The sequence below is a fragment of the Coregonus clupeaformis genome, chromosome 12, assembly GCF_020615455.1.
Source record: "Coregonus clupeaformis isolate EN_2021a chromosome 12, ASM2061545v1, whole genome shotgun sequence".
Lineage (NCBI taxonomy): Eukaryota > Metazoa > Chordata > Actinopteri > Salmoniformes > Salmonidae > Coregonus > Coregonus clupeaformis.
This window is the reverse complement of record NC_059203.1, coordinates 42,180,218-42,197,358: the sequence shown is the minus strand read 5'-3', so window position 1 is coordinate 42,197,358 and position 17,141 is coordinate 42,180,218. Positions and strand designations below refer to the sequence as shown.

General features: G+C 43.8%; 1 protein-coding gene and 1 long non-coding RNA gene across 7 annotated transcripts in view; both read left to right on the top strand.

The window, feature by feature from the left end:
* LOC121578236 (protein kinase C-binding protein 1-like) overlaps nucleotides 1-6,750 on the top strand; it is a 28,695-nt gene extending 21,945 nt beyond the window's left edge. For all 6 annotated transcript variants that reach the window (XM_045223862.1, XM_045223863.1, XM_045223866.1 and 3 more), the window contains 9 exons: nucleotides 163-306; nucleotides 516-677; nucleotides 837-1,382; nucleotides 1,463-1,975; nucleotides 2,120-2,313; nucleotides 3,651-3,731; nucleotides 3,849-3,927; nucleotides 5,002-5,241; nucleotides 5,366-6,750. In XM_045223862.1, coding sequence (XP_045079797.1) covers nucleotides 163-306; nucleotides 516-677; nucleotides 837-1,382; nucleotides 1,463-1,975; nucleotides 2,120-2,313; nucleotides 3,651-3,731; nucleotides 3,849-3,927; nucleotides 5,002-5,241; nucleotides 5,366-5,541 — 2,135 coding nt within the window. In that variant the 3' untranslated portion in view covers nucleotides 5,542-6,750. The remainder of the gene's footprint in view (nucleotides 1-162; nucleotides 307-515; nucleotides 678-836; nucleotides 1,383-1,462; nucleotides 1,976-2,119; nucleotides 2,314-3,650; nucleotides 3,732-3,848; nucleotides 3,928-5,001; nucleotides 5,242-5,365) is intronic.
* An 837-nt stretch (nucleotides 6,751-7,587) lies between these two features.
* Nucleotides 7,588-10,546, top strand: LOC121578235. Its single transcript, XR_006661606.1, has 3 exons — nucleotides 7,588-7,807; nucleotides 8,519-8,574; nucleotides 10,341-10,546. It is a non-coding gene; the product is annotated as an uncharacterized LOC121578235 (long non-coding RNA).
* Nucleotides 10,547-17,141: the final 6,595 nt, after the last annotated feature.

Genomic DNA, 17,141 nt, shown 5'->3' with positions numbered 1-17,141 from the left:
CTGGTTTTCGTTTGAAATCAAGCACCGTAAACACAGGGCATGTTGATTTCTTCTTCAATGCACAATTGCCATAAGTTATTTTAATAAAACCTACCTCTTAAATGAAGATCCAAAGAAGAGCATGACGTTGATAGAAACTGTATATCTGAACTCTCTCCACAGAATCACCTGCTTCCACTCGACCTGATCCTGCCTCTGGTGCCAAGGACAGCCCTAAACCGTTCCACTCCCAGGGCCCTGCCCTGACTCTCGTTCCCAAGCAGGAGAAAGCAACACCCACAGGGAGCATCCTCAATCTCAACCTGGGTGAGCTGCCACACACCTGTTACCAAACCTCAATCATCATCAAAGTTCATCTATTTAGCACACCTGACCTGGGTAAGGCTTCATGACAGCAAACCAATATCCATAAACCCTTGAAACCAAGTAAGCAGGCCTACTTGATGGTGTAGTGATTGTAGCTGATTTCAACCAGCTCATAACATTGTTTGTGGTTTCTTGTGCTGGCCTGTCAGACCGAAGCAAAGCCGAGATGGACCTAAAGGAGTTGAGTGAGACTGTACAACAGCAGCAACAGCAGGGGGCGCCACCAGTCCTCACCTTGCCCAAAAGACAGATCAGGAGCCGCTTCCAGCTCAACCTGGACAAAACCATCAAGAGCTGCAAGGCCCAGCTGGGTGAGTGACTTAACCGCACCGCTAGAAAATAACCATTTATCAAGATACCAGGACCATTCGACTACTTTTTTTTTCATTTGTATGAAAACAACCATGCAAACCACTGCTGAAACCTTTGATCTTATACATTTACCACAATTTCCCCACTGCTGCGTACAGGTATAGATGAGATCTCTGAGGACGTGTATAAGGGAGTGGAACACAGCAACTCCGAGGACTCTGATAAATCAGATTCGAGTGACAGTGAGTACGCCAGCGACGAGGAACAGAAACCTAAAGTGGGCCAGCACACTGAGCCCAATGACAAGGGCGAGAAGGACCCTTCCAAGAGGGGGTCCAAAGACCCCCTGCCCCCCAGCCAAAACAAGGAGGGCAAAACGGAGGGTCCAGGGCCAGCGACTGCCACGGCAACCATGGGAGATGCAGGGGTACAATCTACCCTCTCTGAATCCTCGTCGAAAGAGAAGCAGGGTGTAGATTCAGACAAAGAGCCCCCAGAGAAAGCCAAAGCAGCCCCATTGTCCCCGGCCCCCAGAGAGAAACCCCAGGTGAAGCAGGAGGCCAGGCAGCCCTCTCTGGTGGACGACTCAGACTCTGAGAGGGAGCTGGTGATTGACCTGGGGGAGGACCAGGGGGGCAGAGACCGGAAGAGGACTAGGAAAGAAGCACACTCCACCAAAGATCCACCAACCAATAAGACAGAGGGTGAGAGTCCTCCTATTCTCTACCACTATTTGAAAAAAGAATAGTTGCTGTTACTAATTAATTGTTTCTTTCCATTGTAGGGAAAGCCCCCACACCGTCAAGTACCCTTACTCCATCTCAAAACAACACAACCCCTTCCTTAACCCCCAGTATGAAAGATTCATCACAGTCTCCACTAGCCATCCCTCCAAATATGGTGCCCTTCACTACTACTGCTCCCACCACCATTGGCCCCACCACCCTGCCCAGTGCCACATCATCAACAGCCCCCATCACAGCCTCCTCCGCCACCACAGCAGTGAAGAAACAGCGCCCTCTGCTGCCCAGGGAGACTGTCCCGGTGGTGCAGCGGGCGGTGGTGTGGAACCCCACCAACAAGTTCCAGACGTCCTCCCAGAAGTGGCACATGCAGAAGGTGCAGCGGCAGCAGCAGAATCCGCAGCCAGATACGCCTCAGCTGCAGGCAGCATCACCTGGCCAGCCAAAGACACAAACATTGCCCCAAACGCCGGCATCTGCAACATCTTCATCATCATTATCGCCACAGCAACCTTCCCAAAGCACGCGGTACCAGACCAGGCAATCTGTCAAAGGTACACCACAGTATTAATTGATAATTAAATTAGCACACTACAGAGAAAGTGGAGACAGCTAAAAAACTATTTGAGTGCAACCGTAGGCCTAAAACCATGACTGTGATGTCACTGATTAGTTTTGATTGTTGTTGTTTACTCTAGCTGTCCAGCAGAAAGACCCCCCACTCAGTACGTCCACGTCGGCTCTTACCCTGGTGACCAGTACCCCAGCCTCTGTGGCCATGATGGCAGCCCCCGGAGTAGGCAGTGGCCCCTCTACCTCCATGGCAGGGGACTTCCAGATCCCCACCGCATCAGCAGACGTAGCAGCTGACATCGCCAAGTACACTAATAAAGTGAGTATACAAGGCTTGTATACTGAAGGATGTACACTACACTATCAGTATATTATGATGGTTTGGGGCTTGGAGCAGGGCTTAATGAAGCATACACTCTTTTGGGGGACAATTTTACATGCACTACATGACCAAAAGTATGTGGACACCTGCTCGTCAAAGATCTCATTCCAAAATCACGGGCATTAATATGGAGTTGGTCCCCCTTTTGCTGCTATAACAGTCTCCACTCTTCTGGGAAGGTTTTCCACTAGATGTTAGAAACATTGCTCCTGGGACTTGCTTCCATTCAGCCACAAGAGCATTAGTGAGGTTGGGCACTGATGTTGGGCGATTAGGCCTAGCTCGCAGTCGGCATTCCAATTCATCCCAAAGGTGTTCGATGGGGTTGAGGTCAGGGCTCTGTGCAGGCCAGTCAAGTTCTTCCACACCGATCTCAACAAACCATTTCTGTATGGACCTCGCTTTGTGCACGGGGGCATTGTCATGCTGAAACAGGAAAGGGCCTTCCCCAAACTGTTGCCACAAAGTTGGAAGCACAGAATCGTCTAGAATGTCATTGTAAGCTGTAGTGTTAAGATTTCCCTTCACTGGAACTAAGAGGCCTAGCCCGAACCATATAAAACAGCCCCAGACCATTATTCCTCCTCCACCAAACTTTACAGTTGGCACGATGCATTGGGGCAGGTAGCGTTCTCCTGGCATCCGCCAAACCCAGATTCGTCCGTCGGACTGCCAGAAAGTGAAGCGTGATTCATCACTCCAGAGAACGCGTTTCCACTGCTCCAATGAGTCCAATGGCGGTGAGCTTAACACCTCTGCAGCCGACGCTTTGCATTGCGCATGGTGATATTAGGCTTGTGTGCAGCAAATCAGCCATGGAAACTAATTTCATGATGCTCCCGACGAACAGTTCTTGTGCTGACGTTGCTTCTAGAGGCAGTTTGGAACTTGGTGAGAGTTGCAACCGAGGACAGACGATTTTTATGCGCTACACGCTTCAGCACTCGGCGGTCCCGTTCTGTGAGCTTGTGTGGCCTACCACTTCGCGGCTGAACCGATGTTGCTCCTAGACTTTTCAACTTCACAATAACAGTGCTTACAGTTGGACCGGGGCAGCTCTAGCAGGGCAAAAATTTGACGAACTGACTTGTTGAAACGGTGCCATGTTGAAAGTCACTGAGCTCTTCAGTAAGGCCAATCTACTGCCAGTGTTTGTCTATGGAGATTTTGTATATGTACTGTATGTGTAGATAAAGATTCTCAACCAATCAAATATTTTTAATTTGCCATCTTTATTATTTAATGAAGTTATGACTAGTCTCCTTTTTCCTCAGATAGTGGATGCAATCAAAGGGACGATGACTGAGCTGTACACCGACCTTTCCAAAACCACTTCAGGGAACACAATAGCCGAGGTATGTATGTATCTATCTGGTGGTCGCTCTCAGAGGCACCGAATAACACCCTGCATATAATAGCTAGCTGTATGACTCTGGGGTGTCTGAATGTATGCCCTTGTCTCTCCCACACAGATTAGACGATTGAGAATTGAAATAGAAAAACTGCAGTGGCTTCATCAACAGGAGCTTTCAGAAATGAAGCACAATCTAGGTAAGGACCTTTGCATTACTCAAGCTTCCACTGTAGATGACCAAGTCAAATCTGGGTCAAAGGACTGTCTGTCAGTATAGACGGGTTGGTTGTTTAGCAACAAAACCGACGCGTGCGCAACTATGGGGCAAAACAGATGGGGTTGGCTTAGATTGTTGACAACATATAAACAATATTCGTCTCCAATGTTTATTGAAATCATAAATACAATTGCACAATAAGGACTTGTCTCTCAAATACATTGTTACAGTTGTTGGTTAGCTAGCTAGTGAATTGTAGCCATATTAGCATTGACGTGATTTTTGACATGTAAACTATATTTATGAACAGTACTCCTGAGTGGCGCAGTGGTCTAAGGCACTGCTTTGCAGTGCTAACTGTGCCACTAGAGATCCTGGTTCGAATCCAGGCTCTGTCGTAGCCGGCCGCGACCGGGAGACTGATGGGCGGCGCACAATTGGCCCAGCGTCGTCCAGGGTAGGGGAGGGAATGGCCGGCCGGGATGTAGCTCAGTTGATAGAGCATGGCGTTTGCAACACCAGGGTTGTGGGTTCGATTCCCACGGGGGGCCAGTATAAAAAATAATATATGTATTCACTAACTGTAAGTCGCTCTGGATAAGAGCGTCTGCTAAATGACTAAAATGTAATGTAAATGTATTTCATCTTCAATGTTTATTGAAATCATAAATGCATTTGCACAATAAGCACTTGTTGTTTCTCAAATACATCGTTACAGTTGTTGGTTAGCTGGCTCGCAAATGTTTTGCCATATTAGCGTTGACATGAAATCAGCCAACAGTAACGATGTATTTGAGAAACAAGACATGGTATCAATAACAAGATACAATGAGCTGAAACGAGCCACCTGCGATTCCCCACATGGCAGCTTCTTGTTGCTAGCTATCTGACCATTCAGAATCATAACACATGCCTTCCATAGATGCACGCACATCATTTTCGCGAGGTTGTCAGCCAACCCGTCTATAACAATGGATGTCATTGACTAAGGAAAATGAATCACATTATTCTATAGAAAAGGTTATGTTATTGTCTGATGTGTGTACATGTGCAGAGTTAACCATGGCAGAGATGAGGCAGAGTCTGGAGCAGGAGAGGGAGCGTCTGATGGCAGAGGTGAAGAAGCAGACGGAAGTGGAGAAACAGCAGGCAGTGGATGAGACCAAAAAGAAACAGTGGTGTGCCAACTGCAGGAAGGAGGCCATCTTCTACTGCTGCTGGAACACCAGCTACTGTGACTACCCCTGCCAGCAAGCCCACTGGCCAGAACACATGAAGTCCTGCACACAATCAGGTAACAAACACCAGCCATATTCAAAGCTGAATTTATACTAGTTAAAGAACATTGATTCCATCTGACTACAGGTATCAATTGTCTTACAATTGTATAGTTACATATTTCTGTTCTCCTTCTGTAGCGACAGCCTCACAGCAGGAGCCTGAGTCAGGGTCCACGGCAGACGGCCCAATCAAAGCCTCAGGACAGTCCAACAGTGGTCAAACTTCTCCCAAAGTAACGACAGCATCTGCCCCCACAGACAAAGACTCTAACATGGAGAAAAGCAAGGACAATGTCACTGTCAGTCTGTCCTAACACTGAGCCCCTGCCCTGACATTGAGTTATCACACTTGAACCTGTAACATAAAATACTGACTCCTTCTTAGCTACTGTACATGGACAGGTTTCACTAGAATTAGTATTTTCATCTGCTGCTCTGGAGGTATCTAATACTTTATTTTATTTTATATCTCAAGTCCAGATGTACTTTATGTCCAAAGTACTATGGGACAAGTAACCACTAGAGGGCGCCACCTGTTCTCTTAATCACCCTCACGTTACATTACACACATTTTGCAAGCTCATAGAGAAGCAGCTTTTCATGGCCAAATTTGAAGGTTAGGTGTGTGAGGCAGATGTACAGAAAGTGTATCTATTGTTATATGTAATATTAATAACAAATGTATTGGGAGTGCATAATAAGTTTTGGTACTGTGTGAAAGAGAATTGGACAGTTTGGTCAATGATCACCTAAATGACCAAACTTAATGTGAACGGACCAGAATGGAACATGTCTTCAGATCACTGTTGATGACAAATGATTTTCACCCCCCATTTTGTATGTTAATTTATTAATTATTTATACTGTAATGTTGCCTACAGTTTTATTGAGGAGATAATGTTCAATGGACTGCCTGTTGAATGAAGATATGGTACAGAGAGAAGTTATATGAAGCTTTTCCTTTTCAGAATGTTTTTTTCTTGGGACTAATGTTCATCATAATGCAACCACCATTTGTCCTGTATTCATATTTCTGTGTTCATACTCTTTCATATTGTATTGTTGTCACTGAGAAATAAACCAAATGTATGGCAAACACAGGCCCTGAGAGGGAACAGAATACACCACTAGTTTTTGAAAGCTCTTGCATTTTCAATGTGTCTCCCACATGACGGGGAGGCAGTATGAAAAATGTATGCACTCACTAACTGTAAGTCGCTCTGGATAAGAGCGTCTGCTAAATGACGTAAATGTAATGATACAAAAACATAAATGTATCTGGTTGAAAATTATCGGCTACGGTGAACTGAACACGTCTTTGTGTGTCAGGTTTGAGCACTCTACTACAATTTATTCACTCATCTGCAGGAAATCCCATTTGATTTTCACAAAATATTCTCCTATAGCATACTGTAATGGAATCATTCATCCCTGTCCCTGAATAGAGAAGAGACTAAAGGAACTCTGTTGTATTTCATGTTTGTTTACATTCTGTAAATAAATAAAGTATGTTGATTCTGAAACTGTGTCTGACCTTGATAAAATACCATTGTTCCCCATCCTATCAGAATAAAGACCTTGGGCTGAGAGCTATTCAACAAGTGATAAACTGGGCTCTAATGTACCACCATTTCGGTCCTTATGCCCCCAAATATGTTGCTGTGTGACCTGCAATTTTGATTTGGTATCACCAGTGTACCTAGAAAAATATTCACCCACATATGGCATATGGCAATGCCCTGGCTTCCCTGTGGTTTGTTTTGGAATCAGAATCTGCCTTTCCACTCCTGGCCTTCGTTAGCGCTGTGGTAACAACTGAGCAATATAGCCACATACCTCCCAGCTCTCCTCTATCTGATAGATAGTCCACGTCATTCTGGAGGTATAACGCGGTCCCGGTTCCAGCGACATCACCGGATAAGAAATCCAGGCTGTCAACGCAATGCCATATTTGGACATGTGTATGTGACGTCCGAATTCAGTTGCTCTACCACAGATAGAACAATGAGACAGATATTTTACCGGATGTATAAATGTGAAGCATTCGGTTGGCTTTTGCACTCACTACCAAATATGGTCCAGTGTCCGGCAGTGGGAGAAGATGGAGCGAGATGGATTTTGGCCGACATTCTGCTAATCTTCTCATCGATGAAACATTTGATCTCAATACAGCTTTGTTTCTAAAACTTGAATCTGTTACGAACAGAGTGGACACATTTTTGTAGACTTTACCCTTTGCCAAAGTTTCAAAAAAATTGCGTTGTTTAGAATGAGTGCAAGGGCGAATTGAGTTAGTACACACGCGCACTTCACATAGTAGGCGTTCCCTAACGGAAATATGCAAATACATGCTAGAACGCGCAAATAGGCTCTCGCTAGCTCGTGCCTGTCTCTGCCCACCTCCTTGCTTGTTCTGCCCTCTATGATTAATTTGGAAACCACAGTCTGTGGTCTATCTTGGGTTAGTTATACAAATCTTCAGCTCTACTTTCATTGGTCTTAAGGATTTGTTTACTTTTTTTGCGCATAGCTTGCGACACAGCGGTCGGTGAAGACATCATGGATGTATAACCCATTACAGTAGGTGGCGGCAATACACTACTAGGGGTAGTCTGCCATAAAACTTTGAAGAGTATAGTAGGGCTGCCTATACTAGGGTTAGTAGGGATTTCCTGACAATGTAGGGCATTGGTCACCAACCCTGTTTCTGGAACTCCACGGGGTGTGCAGGCTTCTGTCCCAGCTAACACTATGAGGACTAATACACTGAAGGGTTTGAACGTGTTGGGCTTGAGTTAACTGCTTACCCCACAGCTCCACATGGTTGAATAGTGTCTAATGTCTTGTTGCAGGTAGGCAAGTTATATAAAAGCTGAATAAAAGCAGGTATGGTAAGTTGACTAGGTCTACTTATTATAGGCAGGGTTGGATGATGACCACTTAGTACCCGCAGGGCAGGTCATAAATTACCTTAAAAGTAAAGTAGACTTGCACGAGCCTTGGCTTGTGCGAGCCGGAACGGCTCATAGGAGCAGGAGCCTATTTCCGGTTCCTGTAGTGTGAGGCAGCTTGATGTACAAGTACACCCCCTGGACAGGGTGCTAGTCTATCGCAGGGCCTTGGCTTTAAGAGGAGGGCAATATCTGCACTTGCAACATCATCGTAACTTAAGACTATTTCCTCAGTGTGTGTTAGAATGAATAACTATTAAAACCTGAAATGCTTTTGTAAATATGTTGCAAGATGTATCTGATCAATTACGCATGTATCTAATAATATTTATCTCTCTAGTTCAGGAGCCAAGGAGAGAGGATGCGCATGGAGAGGAGGGCCGTGGAGAGGACGATGTATGTTAAGTACAATTTCAGTCTCCAGTTGAGGGGGGCTGATCTACAAATCTACAAAACTTTACGGGATGCTGTGGCTCGTGGCAAATTCATGGCTAAAATTACACAGTGACATATCTATTAGACATGACTAATGCTTTGTCCTTATTTTTCAGTTCAAATTAATTTAATTCATTCACATGGCAGAATACCATTGAACTCTGATATGCATGATCAAAATAAAATAAAAAGGAACATACACTATATATACAAAAGTATGTGGATTCCGCTATTTCAGCCACACCCGTTGCTGACAGGTGTATAAAATCGAGCACACCGCCATGCAATCTCCATAGACAAACATTGACCGTAGAATGGCCTTACTGAAGAGCTCAGTGACTTTCAATGTGGCACCATCATAGGATGCCACCTTTCCAACAAGTCAGTTTGTTAAATTCCTGCCCTGCTAGAGCTACCCCGGACAACTGTAAGTGCTGTTTTTGTGAAGTGGAAACGTCTAGGAACAACAACGGCTCAGCCGCAAAGTGGTAGGCCACACAAGCTCACAGAACGGGACCGCTGAGTGCTGAATTGTATAGCGCGTAAAAATCATTTGTCCTCAGTTGCAACACTCACTACTGAGTTCCAAACTCTGGAGCAGTGGAAACGCTTTCTCTGGAGTGATGAATCATGCTTCACCATCTGGCAGTCCGACGGACGAATCTGGGTTTGGCGGATGCCAGGAGAACACTACTTGCCCGAATGCATAGTACCAACTGTAAAGTTTGGTGGAGGAGGAATAATGGTCTGGGGCTGTTTTTCATGGTTCGGGCTAGGCCCCTTAGTTCCAGTGAAGGGAAATCTTAAAGCTACAGCATACAATGACATTCCAGATGATTCTGTGCTAAGTGTGGAAGAACTAGCTGGCCTGCACAGAGCCCTGACCTCAACCCCATCGAACGCCTTTGGGATGAATTGGAACGCTGACTGCAAGCCAGGCCTAATCGTCCAACATCAATGCCAGACCTCACTAATGCTCTTGTGGCTGAATGGAAGCAAGTCCCCTGCAGCATTGTTCCAACGTCTAGTGGAAAGCCTTCCCAGAAGAGTGGAGGCTGTTATAGCAGCAAAAGTTGGACCAACTCCATATTAATGGCCATGATTTTGGTATGAGATGTTTGATGAGCAGGTGTCCACATACTTTTGTATGTTCAAATAGAATATAGTCTATATCTGTGACTTTATATGTGTATTTGTGAGGAGAGGTATGGCCATTCACCTCTTTCATTTCTCTACAAAAGGGATTGAACCCACATGAAGGCATGCAGGTATTTTAATAACAATCAAGTCAACATAACATAGTAATGTTTTGCCCAAATAGCATACATTTAACCAAATAATTGCTGTAATAAATGTGATTTTCTTTCTATGTGAAATTACTTTCTTTTGTAGTTGTTCATACTGCAATGTTCTATCTGTTCATGTTATTTTGTTAATCCAGGCATTGTTCATGATAAACAGGGTATTTGAAGTCAAAATGTGACCCTTTTTGGTAATGTAGAAAGGAATACAATTCACACATTTCTACAATTGTCCTAATTTAGGCATGATCATTGTTGGGGTGATAATGTTGGGCTTTATGGTGTAATAATGAAGAATATACTACAACATTTGCATGACATTTTGCCTTAAGTTCAGCTACCTCTCTTTGTTACCCCTGTTCTCATTCCACAACCTTTTCTGCAAAACGTTATGATTTTGCTTTCTACCCCAAACCATCTTGCCAGGTACAAAATGCCTACAATCTTTCGGTACTTGCAAGAGGAAGAGCGACCTGAGAAGGGTGTTCTGCAACCAGAAAAGACTGTGCTTATCTGCTATGATTGCCTCATCCAAGCTCAACAATCTCTACATTGGGAGAGATCTTAGACCATTCCTCCATACAGAATCATTTCAGATCCTTGATATCCTTCATCTGCGCTTATGGACTGCCCTCTTCGATTCATACCACATGTTTTCAATGGGTTTCAAGTCCGGAGACTGAGATGGCCATTGCAAAATGTTGATTTTGTAGTCAATTAACTATAATGTGGGGTTATTTTCTTGCTGGAAGATCCACTTGCGGCCAAGTTTCAGCCTCCTGGCAGAGGCAACCAGATTTTTGGCTAAAATGTGTCCTAGTGCTGGATAAAGTTCATGATGCCGTTGAGCACATCTTTATCAAGGGTGCCAATCATTTTGGACCTGACTGTACGCTGTCATGGTGGGGCAGCATGCATCACGTGTCTCCATGACCCTGTGGGATGAACCCTCAATGCTGCTAAGGCCCTATGCTCCACTAGGAGCTAAAAGGTAAGAAATATCTCACCACCAACCAATACATTACTTTACAAATCTCAAGCTTATTGAAATTACTTCTTGAATACTCAGTGTGTTTTTCCCCTTAACACACTCAGGTTGTACAACTGATATACAAAGCATTTGACACAACAGTTGTGTAAATATTTTGTGCCAAACAACTGTTGTGTTAAATGTGTTGTACAACCTGAGCATGTACAGTTGAAGTTGGAAGTTTATATCAACCTTAGCCAAATACATTTAAACTCAGTTTTTCACAATTCCTGACATCCTAGTAAAATTTCCTGTCTTAGGTCAGTTAGGATCACCACTTTATTTTAAGAATGTGAAATGTCAGAATAATAGTAGAGCGAAGTATTTCTTTCAGCTGTTATTTCTTTCATCACATTCCCAGTGGGTCAGAAGTTTACATACACTCATTAGTATTTGGTAATATTGCATTTAAGTTGTTTAACATGGGTCAAACATTTCAGGTAGCCTTCCACAAGCTTCCCACAATAAATTGGGTGAATTTTGGCCCATTCCTCCTGACAGAGCTGGTGTAACGGAGTCAGGTTTGTAGGCCTCCTTGCTCGCACACGCTTTTTCAGTTCTGCCCACACATGTTCTATAGGATTGAGGTCAGGGCTTTGTGATGGCCACTCCAATACCTTGACTTTGTTGTCCTTAAGCCATTTTGCCACAACTTTGGAAGTATGCTTGGGGTCATTGTCCATTTGGAAGACCCATTTGCGACCAAGCTTTAACTTCCTGACTGATGTCTTGAGATGTTGGTTCAATATATCCACATAATTTTCCTTCCTCATGATGCCATCTATTTTGTGAAGTGCACCAGTCCCTCCTGCAGCAAAGCACCCCCACAGCATGATGCTGCCACCCCCGTGCCTCACGGTTGGGATGCTGTTCTTCGGCTTGCAAGCAACCCCCTTTTTCCTCCAAACATAACGATGGTCATTATGGCCAAACCGTTCTATTTATGTTTCATCAGACCAGACGACATTTCTCCAAAAAGTAAGATCTTTGTCCCCATGTGCAGTTGCAAAGCGTAGTCTGGCTTTTTTATGGTGGTTTTGGAGCAGTGGCTACTTCCTTGCTGAGCGGCCTTTCAGGTTATGTCGAAATAGGACTTGTTTTACTGTGGATATAGATACTTTTGTACCTGTTTCCTCCAGCATCTTCACAAGGTCCTTTGCTGTTGTTCTGGGATTGATTTGCACTTTTCGCACCAAAGTACGTTCATCTCTAGGAGACAGAACGTGTCTCCTTCCTGAGCGGTATGATGGCTGATTTCTTTTGATTTTCCCATGATTTCAAGTAAAGAGGCACTGAGTTTGAAGGTAGGCCTTAAAATACATCCACAGGTATACCTCCAAATGACTCAAATTATGTCAATTAGCCTATCAGAAGCTTCTAAAGCCATGACATCATTTTCTGGAATTTTCCAAGCTGTTTAAAGGCACAGTCAACTTAGTGTATGTAAACTTCTGACCCACTGGAATTGTGATACAGTGAATTATAAGTGAAATAATCTGTCTGTAAACAAATGTTGGAAAAATTACTTGTGTCATGCACAAAGTAGATGTCCTAACCGACTTGCCAGAACTATAGTTTGTTAACAAGACATTTGTGGAGAGGTTGAAAAACGAGTTTTAATGACTCCAACTTAAGTGTATGTAAACTTCCGACTTCAACTGTATGTGGACAATATGTGTTTGTTTTCATGTTGAAGTTGCCCTCCATCCAGCCCTCCTCAAGAGGAGGGGTGAGGAGAATGATATAAAGTGTCTGTGTGTGTCACAGGAGGTTGGTGGCATCTTAATTGGGGAGAACGGGCTCGTGGTAATGACTGGAGCGGAATCAGTGAAATGGTATCCAATACATCTAACACATAGTTTCCATGCGTTTGATGCCATTCCATTTGCTCTGTTCTAGCCATTATTATGAGCTGTCCTCCCCTCAGCAGCCTCCACTGGTGTGTGTGTGTGTGTGTGTGTTTGTTTATGCGCATGTTATTTCAATATGATCCTTTCAACAAATCTGAAGTCAGATGTGTCATCTACAAAAAACATGACATTACATTGATAGGACCATGGGAAAGGTTGGGCCCCATAAACCATGTTATAAACTGATTGACCTCATAAACAAATAAACAAGTAAGTGTGTGTGCGAGCATTATGTGTGTGCATACAGTGGGGAGAACAAGTATTTGATACACTGCCGATTTTGCAGGTTTTCCTACTTACAAAGCATGTAGATCACATTGTCACATTGTATGATTTTTAAGTAATTAATTAGCATTTTATTGCATGACATAAGTATTTGATCACCTACCAACCAGTAAGTATTCCGGCTCTCACAGACCTGTTAGTTTTTCTTTAAGAAGCCCTCCTGTTCTCCACTCATTACCTGTATTAACTTGCACCTGTTTGAACTCGTTACCTGTATAAAAGACACCTGTCCACACACTCAATCAAACAGACTCCAACCTCTCCACAATGGCCAAGACCAGAGAGCTGTGTAAGGACATCAGGGATACAATTGTAGACCTGCACAAGGCTGGGATGGGCTACAGGACAATAAGCAAGCAGCTTGGTGAGAAGGCAATAACTGTTGGCGCAATTATTAGAAAATGGAAGAAGTTCAAGATGACGGTCAATCACCCTCGGTCTGGGGCTCCATGCAAGATCTCACCTCGTGGGGCATCAATGTTCATGAGGAAGGTGAGGGATCAGCCCAGAACTACACGGCAGGACCTGGTCAATGACCTGAAGAGAGCTGGGACCACAGTCTCAAAGAAAACCATTAGTAACACACTACGCCATCATGGATTAAAATCCTGCAGCGCACGCAAGTTCCCCCTGCTCAAGCCAGCGCATGTCCAGGCCCATCTGAAGTTTGCCAATGACCATCTGGATGATCCAGAGGAGGAATGGGAGAAGGTCATGTGGTCTGATGAGACAAAAATAGAGCTTTTTGGTCTAAACTCCACTCGCCGTGTTTGGAGGAAGAAGAAGGATGAGTACAACCCCAAGAACACCATCCCAACCGTGAAGCATGGAGGTGGAAACGTCATTATTTGGGGATGGTTTTCTGCAAAGGGGACAGGACGACTGCACCGTATTGGGGAGGATGGATGGGGCCATGTATCGCGAGATCTTGGCCAACAACCTCCTTCTCTCAGTAAGAGCATTGAAGATGGGTCGTGGCTGGGTCTTCCAGCATGACAACGACCCGAAACACACAGCCAGGGCAACTAAAGAGTGGCTCCGTAAGAAGCATCTCAAGGTCCTGGAGTGGCCTAGCCAGTCTCCAGACCTGAACCCAATAGAAAATCTTTGGAGGGAGCTGAAAGTCCATATTGCCTAGGGACAGCCCCGAAACCTGAAGGATCTGGAGAAGGTCTGCATGGAGGAGTGGGCCAAAATCCCTGCTGCAGTGTGTGCAAACCTGGTCAAGACCTACAGGAAACGTATGATCTCTTTAATTGCAAACAAAGGTTTCTGTACCAAATATTAAGTTCTGCTTTTCTGATGTATCAAATACTTATGTCATGCAATAAAATGCAAATTAATTACTTAAATATTATACAATGTGATTTTCTGGATTTTTGTTTTAGATTCCGTCTCTCACAGTTGAAGTGTACCTATGATACAAATTACAGACCTCTACATTCTTTAAGTAGGAAAACCTGCAAAATCGTCAGTGTATCAAATACTTGTTCTCCCCACTGTATGTGTGTGTGTGTGAGAACAGTTCATATACTGTATGCAAAAGTACCTTATTAAATAAAACCAATTTTATGAAACCCTTGACTTAAGACTGTTGAATCCCTGATATTCAAAATAGCATGAGAAAAATATCTTGTTCCTTCATAGACTGACTGCTTTGTGAGGTTCAACCTCACCTTTTGTTGGTGTTTCCATATTCTCAGAATGGGGGACATTGGCGAATCTGAATAGATAAGGCCTGACAACATACTAACTATATCCTGTGGTCTACATCCTGGGGTTTACCAAGGACCTCCTCCAGTATTACTGCCATCACCACAGGAGCCAGACTGCCGATGCAAGACTCCAAGCCAAGAATACTGCAAGCCAAACATGTTGAATAGCAGGTTTATTCATAGGGTCACAGTCATCATGTGACTCCCTAAAACCTTATAGACTGACATAGGACACTTTTATCCAAAGGTGAATTACTTCAAACTGCAATTGTCTTATGATGTATAGCATGTGACAAAGAAGTAAAGTTGGGAACCACTATGTCAAATTCTCCAAACATGTTTAATCCATCATGTGACAGCTGTCCTTAATCTCATTACATAAAGGGCTGTGAAAACAATGAACACAATATATTTGGGTATGTAAACCAGAAATATGAATCACTGTTGATCCATACTGTTCTGATCTAATGAGATGGATGTAGGATCATCTAGGCCTTTCCCAGTCTTGGTGGACAAAAACATGCAGCTCTGCACCTCACTGAAGACCACTACAGAATTGGGGGTAGGCAGGATATTGTGGTAGTACATGCATTTTTCAGAGGTTAGGGTTAGACATGATGTGTCAGACTCTGAAATTCTGCTTTTCTCAACATCTTTGACCCCAAAGGTTGTTATTAACCCTTTTTATGCTCATATGACTTGTAATATTTTGATAAGAGGGCAGCTGACAATTTCTCACTAAATATCGCCTCTTACACAGATTACGTATATATCCCATGTCAGACTTTTCAATGCCACTTATCTCAACATTAGACCCCAAAGGTTGCCAGGTCAAGCTATTTCTCGTACATACATTAAAATGATGGACATTTAAACAGAGTAATGGTTAAAATAGGGTGGTGCAAAAACCTTTAAAAATGAGTAGTCGAGTGAATAACATAAAATGCCACTTTTCTATGTGCAATAGGTTATGAAAAGTATAAACAATTTAACGTGACCTTATGGTGAGAGTGACAGATGTAATGATGAAGTGAGACGAGACAATTTGACTATTATTTACATTATTTAATTCAAGTTCTCTCTGTGCACATACAATGGCTTGAAAAGACAACCCCAATATGAACGAAGAAAAGATCCATGGAAGGCTGATCCAAAGGGGAATGTTAGTTGGTTGTATTTACACGGTGAAAAACATATCCACATTTAGCTTTGTATTCGCACACACATCTATTCCCTGCTCTTAAGCAAGAGGGCTGAGCTCATTACATCCTCCATGGTCTTAATAACTAAAATTGATTAAGTTTTGACCAGTTCAAAGCCAGGCTGAAACTGTCCCTGAAAATAGTATTTATCAATAGGATCATATTGACCTTTCAGGTTAGAATGTGGTATAAACATCAAGGAGTAAAACTGTGAGTTAACTGAGACCTGTGTGGGTTAACTGAGACCTGTGTGGGTTAACTGAGACCAGTGTGGGTTAACTGAGATCTGTTCTTCATTTTTAGAGGAACGGCTCTGCATGTAAGTCCATCTCTCGTGAGGTATTAGCTACAATATCTGCTGTACAGAAACTTTTCCACAATGGGTGGTACCACATACACATAGTTCTGCGGTAGACTCCTCATGTTATAAAAACACCTGTTGTCAGTCAACATGCATGAGGACCTGTCTAATCTAATATAGTCTGCCTGTCCTCTGATCATGCAGGTAACATCAGGGGATCAATCCTCTATATGTTGTCAAGGGGGAAGGATAACGACAAAAAAAAAAGAAACATACAGAGATACAGAAATGAAAAAAAGCAGACAACAATTTTTTTAAAGCATGAGTACATACGCTGTCCAAGCTCTGTCCCACTCCCAAAATAATATCATCCAGGAATACACTGGGTACGTATGACACCGCTCATTCAGCTCCCCTCTCCTTTCCTCTCTTCTCCTCATCCTCCATTCTATGTCAGGTGACCTTATCCATTGGCAATGGCATCATTGAGTCCCTCTTCCCTCCTCCCCACCCTAGGTTCTTAACATGCCCCATCTGGTGGCAGGGCGCTGGAACAACAGCTCTGTGTTCCGGGCCAGACTGGGGAGTTTCTCTGGACTGGTTGGCCACATTCCAGGTCCCGGGGGATCAGATGCAGCTGGATGGATAGCAGCGGTAGGTACAGTTCTGCCCCGCCGGTCCCAACTCTGTGACAGCCCCCCTCAACTGGCGACTCTGAAACAGAGAGACAGTGAGAGTTCAGGACTAGACACACTGTGATCTTGCAAATCAAGGCTCTTTACTA